Below are 14,256 nucleotides of genomic sequence, written 5' to 3' on the forward strand. Positions count from 1 at the left end.
GATCACCACAATCATTGATCATGCCCCTGTAAGGCTTCATTCAGACGTCCGGATGCGTTTTGCGGATCCGATCCATCTATCAGTGGATCCGTAAAAATCATGCGGACGTCTGAATGGAGCTTTACAGGGGGGTGATCAATGACAGGGGGGTGATCAGGGAGTCTATATGGGGTGATCAGGGATGATCAGGGGCTAATAAGGGGTTAATAAGTGACGGGGGGGGGTGTAGTGTAGTGTAGTGGTGCTTGGTGCTACTTTACTGAGCTACCTGTGTCCTCTGGTGGTCGATCCAAACAAAGGGGACCACCAGAGGACCAGGTAGCAGGTATATTAGACGCTGTTATCAAAACAGCGTCTAATATACCTGTTAGGGGTTAAAAAAAACACATCTCCAGCCTGCCAGCGAACGATCGCCGCTGGCAGGCTGGAGATCAACTCTCTTACCTTCCGTTCCTGTGAGCGCGCGCGCCTGTGTGCGCGCGTTCACAGGAAATCTCGGCTCACGCGAGATGACGCCTATTGGCGTTAGCGTAGCCTGGGGGAGCCGCCGCAATGACGCCTTTCGGCGTTACAGTTGCGGGAAGTGGTTAATTATGCCAGGGAACTCTCCTCCTGGCTTTTGAGGCTCTAAGCTGTGGCCTCCACATCCAGCAGAGCTAAAGGTGCTCTAGCTGGCTTGGCAACGCACGTCCAGCAGGGATGTGCACCTTCTTCCTTCCCCTAGCAGGGGGTAAGCTAAGACTGACTCTAACTAGACCCCCACCCTTCCTGCAGCAAGTGGGACACGCCCACCACACTAGGGGGGGAGTTAAAGTGGAATGAAAAGCTCCATTCTATAAACCTGTAGCTCTGCCATGTTTGCTGCCACCTGCTGGTGAACCAGGCATATTACACTTGAACACAACAGTTACATAGCAATAAATATGCACATTATACTGGACCTGGAAATAAATACATAGGATGACATTAAGTTAACCAAAGAAGATAGTAGCAAGGTGCAAAGGTGGTAATGCCACTCTGGGGCGTTACACATCTCTTCTCTGGCAGCGATCCTATGAGATATCTAGGTAATATATATATTATAACTTGTATTTTATTAATTTAGTCCTTGCTTCCACTGGGTTTAAGAGTCCTACTTAGAGTCCCACTTGACAGCCTGAGTAGGACTGCTATCAGTCACTGACAGGACCGCCCACTGGACTCCTAAGCGCAGAAAGAGCAGGGATCTAAATGAATAATATTTATATTTAATCTTTTCTCATGAAACTACACATCAGTCTATTTAGCACCTTCTACTGTGTACCATCAGACCTGCCAATCAGACACCTTGACCAGTGTTGAGCGAACTTCTGTTTTAAGTTCGGTGTCTAAAGTTCGGGTTATCGAAGAATCCTGTTATGGATTTCACTACCACGGACCATGACGGAATTCGGAATCCATAACAGGATTCTTCGATGACGCCGAACTTAAAACACAAGTTCTCTCGACAAGTTTCCTTTAAATGTAACTAGTGTTAAAGCGTCACATCTATTTATCAGCTGCTGATTAGCTCAAACTTGAGTCAAGGAAGTCAGGATTAACTGGGTTAATTTATTGCACAGCCAATGACTTCAGGCAGCCACGTACTATAGGAATCCAAAGCAGCTAGTGTTCTGAAAACAGCAGTCAGCTGTGTCACTGCACAGGACAAGGGAGGCTCCGCAGTGTGTAACCTTGTGTGAGCTGCCAGCACTGGATCATTAGGAGAACTGTGCATGTCTGTAACTGTACACGAGAAGCCGTGCATGAACTGTGCTGTATTATCAAGCTGAATGTGGAGATGGTGGTCAAATTCTGAAGAAAGCCAACGTCTGTAATAATGAGCGCAGCTGCCGCTACTAGAGTTTTTATACTGTCCCTAACAGCCATTCCCGTCACTTATCTCTTCAACTATGTTTCTACAGTCCAGAGGTAAGTGGATGAACTGTGTACATAATGAAATTTTTCTTCTGTGTGTATGTGTGTGTATGTATGTATATACATATATATATATATATATTATAAGGAGGGTAGATAAAGTAAGCAAATGTGTAAGATATAACTTAATTATTTCAGTATGTTGTGCCATATACCATAGTAAAGTGCTGCGGAAAGTGTTGGAGCCATATAAATACAAATGACTATTAGTAGTAAGGCTGGGTTCACCTGTGACTGATTAGCTGCGGATTTCTGTGCGGCAAATCTGCAGCGTTGTACAGTACCAGCAAAGTGGATGAGAATTTCAGAATTCTCATCCACATGCTGTGTAAAAAACTAAAAACAAAAACACCAGAAAAGCTGCGGTATTGCGGATTCGCATCCAATCTGCAGCTTTTCTGGGGAAAAAAAGTCTGCAGCATGCACACACCATTTGGTGCCTTTTTTCTGCTGCAGATTAGAAGCAGAAATGCTGCAGATTTTCTGCTGAAGAAAATCTGCAGCTAATCAGTCAGATGTGAACCCAGCCTAAGGCTACTTTCACACTTGCGGCAGAGTGATCCGGCAATTTGCATGCAAACGGACAGTATTTGTAGACGGATCCGTCTCTCCGGATGTCATCCGGAGAAAGTGATCCGTTATATTTTATTTTTTTTCACATTTTTACCAGTCTGGGCATGAGCAGACCATAAGGACGGATATGGCATTGCAGTATTTTTAATGCCAGATCCGGCACTAATGCATTTCAATGTAAATTAATACCGGATCTGGCATTCCATCAACTGACGCAGAATTTTGGACGGAGATAATACCGCTGCATGCTGCAGTATTTCCTCCGTCCAAAACGCCGTTCAGTGACTGAAGTGAAGACATCCTGATGCATCCTGAACGGATTTCTCTCCACTCAGAATGCATGGGGATGAAACTGATCAGTTCTTTTCTGGTATTGAGCCCCTAGGACGGAACTCAGTGCTGGAAAAGAAAAACGCAAGTGTGAAAGTAGCAGTTTGGACTGTTGCAGAAGTCCTTGGGATACATTTCTGCCATCGGCTGTTTGACTTGCATAGCACATTTATAATAAGTATAGCTTTGAACATTTATATAGGTATATGTGAATGTGAATTTGGCAAAACTTCTGCCCCTTCCTCTGCCCTTCTATAGTAAATGACTTGTCTGCACTGTCATGACTTCTACAACAGTATTCTTTTCAGAAACTATTAGGTTGGAGTCACTTGTGTGGTGTTAGGCTACTTTCACACTTGCGTTGTTCTTTTCCGGCATAGAGTTCCGTCACAGGGGCTCTATACCGGAAAAGAACTGATCAGGTATGTCCCCATGCATTCTGAATGGAGAGTAATCCGTTCAGTTTGCATCAGTATGTCTTCAGTTCAGTCGTTTTGACTGATCAGGCAAAAGATAAAACCGTAGCATGCTACGGTTTTATCTCCGGCTAAAAAAACTGAAGACTTGCCTGAACGCCGGATCAGGCATTTTTTCCCATAGGAATGTATTAGTGCCGGATCCGGCATTCAGAATACCGGAATGCCGGATCCGTCGTTCCGGTATGCGCATGCGCAGACTGAAAAAAAGGTGGAAAAAAAAATGCCGGATCCGTTTTTGCCGGATGACACCGGAAAGACGGATCCGGCATTTCAATGCATTTTTTCGACTGATCAGGCATTTTTAAGACTGATCAGGATCCTGATCAGTCTTACTAATGCCATCAGTTAGCATACATTTTGCCTGATCCGGCAGGCAGTTCCGGCGACGGAACTGCCTGCCGGATCTCTCTGCCGCAAGTGTGAAAGTAGCCTTAAATGGTTTATAGCAGGGGTCCTCAAACTTTTTAAACAGGGGGCCAGTTCACTGTCCCTCAGACTGTTGGAGGGCCGGACTATAGTTAAAAAAATAAATAAAAAACTATGAACAAATTCCTATGCACACTGCACATATGTTATTTTGAAGTGAAAAAACAAATCGGGAACAAATACAATATTTAAAATGAAGAAATTAAGAAGTCAATTGTTATTTTGAAGTGAAAAAACTAATCGGGAACAAATACAATATTTAAAATGAAGAAATTAAGAAGTCAATTTTTATTTTTCTTGACATCATTGTTTCCTAGGGATTCAAAATTGCTATTAGTAAAATATAACACACACCTGGCCATGGAACAGCTGAGAAGCCAATTGTCCCATTACTTTTGGTCACTTAACAAGTGGGAGGCACATATGCAAACTGTTGTAATTCCTACACCGTTCACCTGATTTGGATGTAAATACCCTCAAATTAAAGCTGACAGTCTGCAGTTAAAGCACATCTTATTTGTTTCATTTCAAATCCATTGTGGTGGTGTATGGAGCCAAAAATGTTAGAATTGTGTCGATGTCCCAATATTTATGGACCTGACTGTGTATATATATATATATATATATATATATATATATAATCCAGATTATATATATATATATAATCCAGAAAACAGACAGCACTTCCAGTAGTAGTGGTTTATTGGCCCATGTGGTACAGTGAGGCAACGTTTCGGCTCAAACACAGAGCCTTTCTCAAGCAAGGCTGTCACAGTCGTTACCTCTGGCTGTGACCTTCCGTCCTTGCTCGTTCAGCGCTCCTCGCTGAAGTTTCGTTTCTGTGTGTTATTTGTGGTTCTGTATGGGTTAACTCCCCTGTGTTCCTATTAGGAGTTAATCCTCTCTGTCTGCTCCATGGGTGTGGCCTCTCTCCTGCACCCATGGAACCTGTATATAAGGCTGAGGTTTCCTCAGTTCTGGGTCAGCTCTCCTGGTGTGTGTTGTCTTGTCCTGTCCTGTCCTGCTCCTGGTTTGTACTCTCTCTCCCATGCTGCTGACCCATGGGATCCGTGTCTGTCTGTGGGTTTCCCTACTTGTTCATTGATGTCCTCTTTCCCGTCCTCTTTCCTGTCTTTCTGTTATCTGTTCTGCCAGTTATGTTTTAGTTACTTTGTGTTTATTCATATGTCTGTGTTCAGCAAGCCCTTGCTGCACCTTTCTTTGCAGCAGAGTGGCATGCGCAAGGCCACGCAGTATACCACTGGTGGAGCAAGTCCTTCTCTGCTCATTGTCACTCCTGTTTCCTTGCTATGTATTTCTGCTTGTGTTATTAGTTGCCCTGTTTTGTATTTGCCTGTCTGTTATGTTTGCCTATGTGCCGTCGGTACCTTCTGGTACCTGTTGTCCATTCGTTCCTGCTGTCACTGTCTAGTTCACGCTCCAGAGTGGACCCTGGCAACTTCCTGTGGCAAAGCCTAACCCTACCTTCTGGGGCCCTAGTGAATACCAGGAGTTGCTTAGTCACGCCCCTCTGGAGTATTACTAGACAGTGGCGCAGTGGGGGTTTTCTCCCACTGTGCTGACGATACATAGAGCTCATGTTTTGTTCTGTGCTGCCTTCCCTGGTTTTTGTTTGTGCAATAAACTCTTATGTGTCTGTACCTGATTTCTGTTTGTTTATTGCATGATGACGCGGTGGTCTCTCCTGGGACCTCCAACTCGTGACAAAGGCTCTGTGTTTGAGCTGAAACGTTGCCTCACTGTACCACATGGGCCAATAAACCACTGTTTTTCTACTGGAAGTGCTGTCAGTTTTCTGGATTATTTTTTGGGTAAGAAGTCATACCCTGGGACATAGCACCCGACGTACCATTTGATAATTGGTGCTGCCATTTCCTATATATACAGCGCTACAAAAACAATATACCAGCAATAACTTTGCCCACACAGAGACATACAGACTGCACTGCCCATCAATGCAGTCTGATCAGTGTCCATCAATGCAGTGGGAGAGCAATGCAATGGGAGAGCCAGTCAAGCGCTCCCAGGGGAGGGCTGCCAGCCTTAGGCCTGGGGGGCAAGTCCAGTCAAGTGGCCCATTGAACCATTGACCACCGCAGCCCAATGAGTGCCTGCCACCGCAGCTCAATGAGTGCCTGCCACCACGGCCTAACCAGTGCCCGCCACCACAGCCCAATTAGTGCCCATGGGATGTGGGGGTCATCTGGTGTGTCAGGATCTGTCTCACCTCAGCCTCTCTCTCCCACGAGCCAGCGCCTGATGTTCACTGCCCACAAGTTACCGCGCAAGTCACGTCCAGCCGGCCCCTCCCACAGGCTCTGGCTGCCTCTGAGTCCTGGGCGGTGGGAGTCGTAGTCCGGCTACGCTGTTCCATGATACAGCGCTTCAGCCGGCCAGCCAATCGGCCGCCGCCGCCCCCTCTCCCTCTTCCACCAATGATAGGCTGGCTGCCGGACCGTCCGTCTCTTATGTTAGAAAAAAAAAGTTATGGACAGGCAGCGGCGGCAAAAACACCCGGTGGGCCGGATAAATGTCCTTGGCGGGCTGCATGTGGCCCGCGGGCCGTAGTTTGAGGACCCCTGGTTTAGAGGGTGTGCTCTGCTGCCCAATCTGATATGAAGCATAGAGAGAAGTAATTGCAGGCTGGGCAGGATAGTTGCCAAGGCAATTGTCTGATGCCCAGTGATTATCATGCACAAGTCCTATACTAATTATTGGAATGCATGATACTTGAAGGGCATAAGATGGTCGCCTCAGCACCTGTGCAGCTCAGCATACATTTAAGTCTTCTCATGACTAATGTCAGATCGGCGGGAGAGTATGCTTGGAGAATCCCTTTAAAAAAACTGGACCATCCTTTCACACTGGCGTTTTGGCTTTTCGTTTGTGAGATCCGTTCAGGGCTCTCGCAAGCGGTCCAAGACGGATCAGTTTTGCCCTGATACATTCTGAATGGAAAAGGATCCGCTCAGAATGCATTAGTTTGCCTCCGTTCCGTCTCCATTCCACTTTGGACGCTGCTTGCAAAACGCTGCTTGCAATGGGGACAGATTTGTTTTCTATGACACAATCTGGCACAATAGAAAACGGATCCGTCCTCCATTGACTTTCAATGGTGTTCAAGACTGATCCATCTTGGCTATGTTAAAGATAATACAAACAGATCCGTTCTGAACGGATGCATGCGGTTGTATTATCTGAACGGATCCGTTTTGTGCAGATCCATGACTGATCCACACCAAATGCGAGTGTGAAAGTAGCCTAAGGACTGTGTATAGAAAAAAATTCCATACACACTCAGAAATCCATCTATAAAAAAAAATGGAAGTCTGAAAAAAATTGAAATGTCTTGCCAATTTTTTTCAATAATAAAAAGGGAATTCATATAAATATGTGACATGAAAATGGGAATGAGCTCTAGACCTGTCTCACAGGCAGCAGACAGGTACTGTGCACACAACACATTTGTACTGAATGCTAATTATACAGCTCAGTATAGAGAGGTTGTAGAATGGAAGACAATGGAAGATGTATCCAGCTGGGAACTTAAAGTGGCCTTGAAAAAAAATGCAAAGGTGGCCCCATGTTGTAGGCAGGTCCAAATTGACAGAAGGCATTGCAACACAAGTGGGCAGGACCAACACAAGTAGGCAGGGACAAGAGAAGTAGGCGAGCCCTACAATACTGTAGTGCAGCACAAAATACCACCCCACAGAACCTTATACCACCAGAAGCAAATACCACAGTGCTGCACAAAATAATGCCGCCATCACCACAGTATTCAACTGTGTCACCATCCTAAGAACAGTGATACAGATGAATACAGGAGGGCATGTGCAGTGGTTGGGCATGTGCATAAGTACCGGATGCTCCTAGTATTAAGTAATCCTGAGAGCATCAGATCATTATCTACCCGGATAGCGGCTGTGAGGAGGACTCGGGAGGCCCCTGGGCATCGGCCCACTGGGAAATTTCCTTGTAGGGTCTATGGCCAGTCCACCCTTGGACACTTTACAACCCCTTTAATGCCCTCCTTGCCTGTTCTGTAAGTTTTGGTGGCCAGCCCTCTCTTGTCAGGTTTGTAGTTGTACCATATTCTTTCAATTTTGTTAGAATGGATTTAATGGCGCACCATAGGATGCCCAAAGTTTGAGATACTGTTCTATAACCCAATCCTGATCTATACTTTGCATAACTTTGTCTCTGATCTGTTTGGAGAGTCCCTTGGTCTTCATGTTGCTTGTTTACTAGTGTAACAGACTCAGGGGCCTTTCAGATACATCATATGACTGATCATGTGACACAAACTGCACATATGGGGACCTTTTTCAACTTATTATGTGACTTATTATGTGACTTCATATGTGTCATTTATTAAGACCGGTGTTTTAGATGCTGGTTTTAATAACCCCTTGCACTGGCGATGGATCGGCCAATGTTATGTAGAGGCGCTGGCTTCTACATAACTTCGACGTATCCATCGCCGGTCTATATGGAAGGCAGCTTCCTTGCTGGCTTAAATTTAGACCATTTTCTACGCCTAAAACAGGTGTAGACAACGATAAATGAGACGGGCCTGCCAATCCATCCCCGTCCATGCCACTCCCCCTTTTTTAGACCTGGCGTGAGGGGGGAATATATAGTACATAGTAACATAGTACATAAGGCCGAAAAAAGACATTTGTCCATCCAGTTCGGCCTGTTATCCTGCAAGTTGATCCAGAGGAAGGCAAAAAAAACCTGTGAGGTAAAAGCCAATTTTCCTCACTTTAGGGGAATAAAAAATTCCTTCCCGACTCCAATCAGGCAATCAGAATAACTCCCTGGATCAACGACCCCTCTCTAGTAGCTATAGCCTGTAATATTATTACGCTCCAGAAACACATCCAGGCCCCTCTTGAATTTCTTTATTGTACTCACCATTACCACCTCCTCAGGCAGAGAGTTCCATAGTCTCACTGATCTTACCGTAAAGAATCCTCTTCTATGTTTGTGTACAAACCTTCTTTCCTCCAGACGCAGAGGATGTCCCCTCGTCACAGTCACAGTCCTGGGGATAAATAGATGATGGGATAGATCTCTGTACTGACCCCTGATATATTTATACATAGTAATTAGATCTCCCCTCAGTCGTCTTTTTTCTAACGTGAATAACCCTAATTTTGATAATCTTTCATGGTACTGTAGTTGCCCCATTCCAGTTATTACTTTAGTTGCCCTCCTCTGGACCCTCTCCAGCTCTGCTATGTCTGCCTTGTTCACTGGAGCCCAGAACTGTACACAGTACTCCATGTGGGGTCTGACTAATGATTTGTAAAGTAGTAGGAATATGTTCTCATCACGGGCATCTATGCCCCTTTTGATGCAACCCATTATCTTATTGGCCTTGGCAGCAGCTGCCTGACACTGGTTTTTGCAGCTTAGTTTGCTGTTTATTAAAATTCCTAGATCCTTTTCCATGTCAGTGTTACCGAGTGTTTTACCATTTAGTATGTACGGGTGACTTGCATTATTCCTTCCCATGTGCATAACTTTACATTTGTCAGTGTTAAACCTTATCTGCCACTTATCTGCCCAAGCCTCCAATCTATCCAGATCACTCTGTAGTAGTATACTGTCCTCTTCAGTGTAAATTACTTCACACAGTTTAGTGTCATCTGCGAAAATTGATATTTTACTGTGCAAGCCTTCTACAAGATCATTAATAAATATATTGAAGAGAATAGGGCCCAATACTGACCCCTGAGGTACTCCACTAGTGACAGTGACCCAATCTGAGTATGTACCGTTAATAACCACCCTCTGTTTTCTATCACTGAGCCAGTTACTTACCCACATACAGACGTTTTCTCCCAGTCCGAGCATTCTCATTTTATATACTAACCTTTTATGTGGTACAGTGTCAAATGCTTTGGAGAAGTCCAGATATACGACATCCATTGATTCGCCGCTGTCAAGTCTAGAACTTACCTCCTCATAGAAACTGATTAAATTAGTTTGGCATGACCGATCCCTCATAACCTTTGCGCCACAATCTGCAACAGATATATGCCAGAAAACTGGCGTATATCTGATAATAAATTACCCTCATTGTGTGAACCTAAACTTAGGCACCCCGACATTTAAAAAAAAAATCACACAAGAACATGCAAGTTTTTTTATGCCAAATACTGTCATAAGGGGCTATGATAAATGGCCCACATTGTTTGTAGTGGTGCAAGGACGTCAGGGCAGTCTCCCTAATACACGATGTCCAATAGAAACAGGATCCAGCACGACACTAAAATCCACTGTCTGCATTAAAAGTAGGACAGAAATAACATGTTAAAGGGGTGGTCTGGGATTTTGATATGGTTATATATGGTTGGGGTTCAACTCCCGGCACCCTTGCCGACTAGGTGTTTGAAGAGGCTGCGGTGCTGCAGTGAGTGCTGTGGGCTCTTCCTAGGCCAGTGACATCACATTCATTGGTCACATTGTTTAGACGCAGCTTGGTCTCATTCAAGTGAATGGGCCTGGGCTGCAATACTAAGTATAGTCACTATACAATGGATAAGCTGTGAGGAAGTCACCGAAGTGCCATCACCTCTTCAAACAGCTGATCGGTGGAGGTGTAAAGCTTATATTTGACGCACAAGTAATCGCGCAGATCATCGCTAACAAGCGTTCATATGAATACTCTTTAGGGATGATCTAGCAATGTAATCCTGCCGCCGATTACACGATGAACGAGCAAACACTTGTTCATCGGGCAATTTTCAGCAGTTTTAAAAATCGTTTGCCAGCAGCAGATTGTGTTGTGTAATCCCGATCTGCTGCCTGCAAACACTGATTCAGTATAGGGACGAGTGATGGAATTAGCGATCGCTCCTCCCCATACTGTGGAGGAGATCGCTGCATGTAATAACAGCGGTCTCCTCCTCTGACCAGCAGGCGATTGCCTGGAAGGAAAGATACTCGACAATTGCCTGGATGATCTGCTCGACTAATATAAGCTTAAGTAGTCACGCCCTCATCAATCACATACTGATGACCTATCCTGAGGACAGACCATCAATATTAAAACCCCAGGCAACCCCATTAAAAGCTAAACTGCTTAGTATAAAATACCATGTCTATGAACCTTCTTTTAAACACGTATGTAGGGAGGAGGTGTTTTTCAACAGGTGCTGAAGCAGACAGGTAATTAATAAATAGATTGGGGGCATATCCTAGCGATATGCCCCCAATGTCTGATAGGTGTGGGTCCCAGAGGTGGGTGTTTTTAAAACAGAGCCCACAAAGTGAAGGAGGACGCACCGCACATGTGTGATCGCACTCCATTCACTCCTATGAGAGCGCCGAAAATAGCAGATCGATGTGCTCAGCTATTTTCAGCGGACCTATTAAAATGAATGGGAAGCCTCCACACAAACGCGACCACCACTCAATTCACTTCTTTGTGGCTGATGATAAACTGCTCAGCTATTTTTGTGGCTTGCATAGGAATGATTGGATGGTGGCGGCGTATGCGCTGTGCGCCCTCCTTCACTTGCCTTACTCCATTCTAAAGATAGGTGCAGCTATCAGACATTGGGGCATATCCTAGCGATATGCCCCAATGTCTGAGGTGAGACAACCTCAATACAAACTGAGTATCATTTCAATAAAAATATGACAAATCAGTTTTAATATTCATCCCCTTTGGATCGCGAGACTCAGACATCATAATCTGATATTCCTACATTCTGAGAAGGCCTTTCCTCCAGTAACCTTTGTGTTTGGGTTAGTTTACTCTTTCTGTCTCGCTATGTCTCTATATCTGTGGGTGTGTGGGTATATATATATATATATATATATATATATATACACTGCTCAAAAAAATAAAGGGAACACAAAAATAACACATCCTAGATCTGAATTAATTAAATATTCTTCTGAAATACTTTGTTCTTTACATAGTTGAATGTGCTGACAATAAAATCACACAAAAAAAAAAAAAAATGGACTAAAAATTTTCACCCCATGGAGGTCTGGATTTGGAGTCACACTCAAAATTAAAGTGGAAAAACACACTACAGGCTGATCCAACTTTGATGTAATGTCCTTAAAACAAGTCAAAAAGAGGCTCAGTAGTGTGTGTGGCCTCCACGTGCCTGTATGACCTCCCTACAATGCCTGTGCATGCTCCTGATGAGGTGGCGGACGGTCTCCTGAGGGATCTCCTCCCAGACCTGGACTAAAGCATCTGCCAACTCCTGGACAGTCTGTGGTGCAACGTGACGTTGGTGGATAGAGCGAGACATGATGTCCCAGATGTGCTCAATTGGATTCAGGTCTGGGGAACGGGCGGGCCAGTGCATAGCATCAATGCCTTCATCTTGCAGGAACTGCTGACACACTCCAGCCACATGAGGTCTAGCATTGTCTTGCATTAGGAGGAACCCAGGGCCAACCGCACCAGCATATGGTCTCACAAGGAGTCTGAGGATCTCATCTCTCACCTAATGGCAGTCAGGCTACCTCTGGCGAGCACATGGAGGGCTGTGCGGCCCTCCAAAGAAATGCCACCCCACACCATTACTGACCCAATGCCAAACCGGTAATGCTGGAGGATGTTGCAGGCAGCAGAACGTTCTCCACGGCGTCTCCAGACTCTGTCACGTCTGTCACATGTGCTCAGTGTAAACCTGCTTTCATCTGTGAAGAGCACAGGGCGCCAGTGGCGAATTTGCCAATCTTGGTGTTTTCTGGCAAATGCCAAACGTCCTGCACGGTGTTGGGCTGTAAGCACAACCCCCACCTGTGTACGTCGGGCCCTCATATCACCCTCATGGAGTCTGTTTCTGACCGTTTGAGCAGACACATGCACATTTGTGGCCTGCTGGAGGTCATTTTGCAGGGCTCTGGCAGTGCTCCTCCTGTTCCTCCTTGCACAAAGGCGAAGGTATCGTTCCTGCTGCTGGGTTGTTGCCCTCCTACGGCCTCCTCCACGTCTCCTGATGTACTGGCCTGTCTCCTGGTAGCGCCTCCATGCTCTGGACACTACGCTGACAGACACAGCAAACCTTCTTGCCACAGCTCGCATTGATGTGCCATCCTGGATAAGCTGCACTACCTGAGCCACTTGTGTGGGTTGTAGATTCCGTCTCATGCTACCACTAGAGTGAAAGCACCGTCAGCATTCAAAAGTGACCAAAACATCAGCCAGGAAGCATAGGAACTGCGAAGTGGTCTGTGGTACCAACCTGCAGAACCACTCCTTTATTGGGGGTGTATTGCTAATTGCCTATAATTTCCACCTGTTGTCTATCCCATTTGCACAACAGCATGTGAATTTGATTGTCACTCAGTGTTGCTTCCTAAGTGGACAGTTTGATTTCACAAAAGTGTGATTGACTTGGAGTTACATTGTGTTGTTTAAGTGTTCCCTTTATTTTTTTGAGCAGTGTATATATATATATATATATATATATATATATATATATATATATATATACTAGCTGAAGGACCCGGCTTCGCACGGGTATATTTAATCTATTTCATTTAATGTTTGTGTGTGTTGTTAAAAGATATCGACAGTATGAACTATAATAGTGACATCCACAGCCCCACACCCCTTAACACTGACCCCTCCCCCACAGTACCCTATCTCCTTAAAATGTGACCTCCACAGCAGCCCACCCCCTTAACTTTGAGCTTTACAACAGCCTGCCCCTTTAACAGTGAGTTCCACAGCACCCCACCCCCTTGACAGTGACTTCCACAGGCGCCCGCCCCCTCAACAGTGACCTCTACAGCATCCACCCCTTAACATTGACCATAGGTTACAGACCCCTTAACTGACCTTCACCATTCACAGCCCCGTTAACAGAGCCCTCCACAGCGACAGCCCCTTTAACAGTGACTGCCACAGTACCCCGCTCCCTTAACAGTGACCTCCACTGTACCCCACCCCTTTAACAGTGACCTCCACAGAGCTCCGTTCCCTTAAAATGTGACTTCCACAACACCCCACCCCCTTAACAGTGACCTCTACAGGACTCCGCCCCTTAACACTGACCTCCATAGCGGACCGTCCCCTTAACTGTGACCTCCACCGTTCCCTGCCCCTTAACAGTGACCTCCACAGCATCCCATCCCCTTAACAGTGACCTCCACAGTGCCCGCCCCTTTATTAGTGACCTCCACAGTACCCCACCTCCTTAACAGTGGTTTCCACAACACCCCACCCCCTTAACAGTGGCCTCCACAGCAGCCTGCCCCTAGGTTAGCCAGAGGTCCGGTTTTAGGCCGGACAGTCCGGCTTTCAGACTCCCTGTCCTCCGTCCGGCGCAGGGCCTGGACAGACAAGGATGTCTTTTTGAACAGCTCTATCTCAGACAGCAGCACTGTGCTGTCTAGAGCATGAGCTGCAGGGAGAAAGTCAACCTCCCCACCCCTGCAGCTGACAGAAGTTGATCTTTAACTTCATTTTTTCAATCCCCGTCGA

General features: G+C 45.7%; 1 protein-coding gene across 2 annotated transcripts in view; it reads left to right on the forward strand.

The window, feature by feature from the left end:
* Window positions 1-1,672: 1,672 nt before the first annotated feature.
* Window positions 1,673-14,256, forward strand: part of TM6SF1 (transmembrane 6 superfamily member 1) — a 106,826-nt gene continuing 94,242 nt past the window's right edge. For both annotated transcript variants that reach the window (XM_040414059.1, XM_040414060.1), the window contains exon 1: window positions 1,673-1,950. In XM_040414059.1, the coding sequence (XP_040269993.1) occupies window positions 1,859-1,950 (92 nt within the window). In that variant the 5' untranslated portion in view covers window positions 1,673-1,858. The remainder of the gene's footprint in view (window positions 1,951-14,256) is intronic.

This window comes from Bufo bufo, chromosome 1 (assembly GCF_905171765.1).
Source record: "Bufo bufo chromosome 1, aBufBuf1.1, whole genome shotgun sequence".
Lineage (NCBI taxonomy): Eukaryota > Metazoa > Chordata > Amphibia > Anura > Bufonidae > Bufo > Bufo bufo.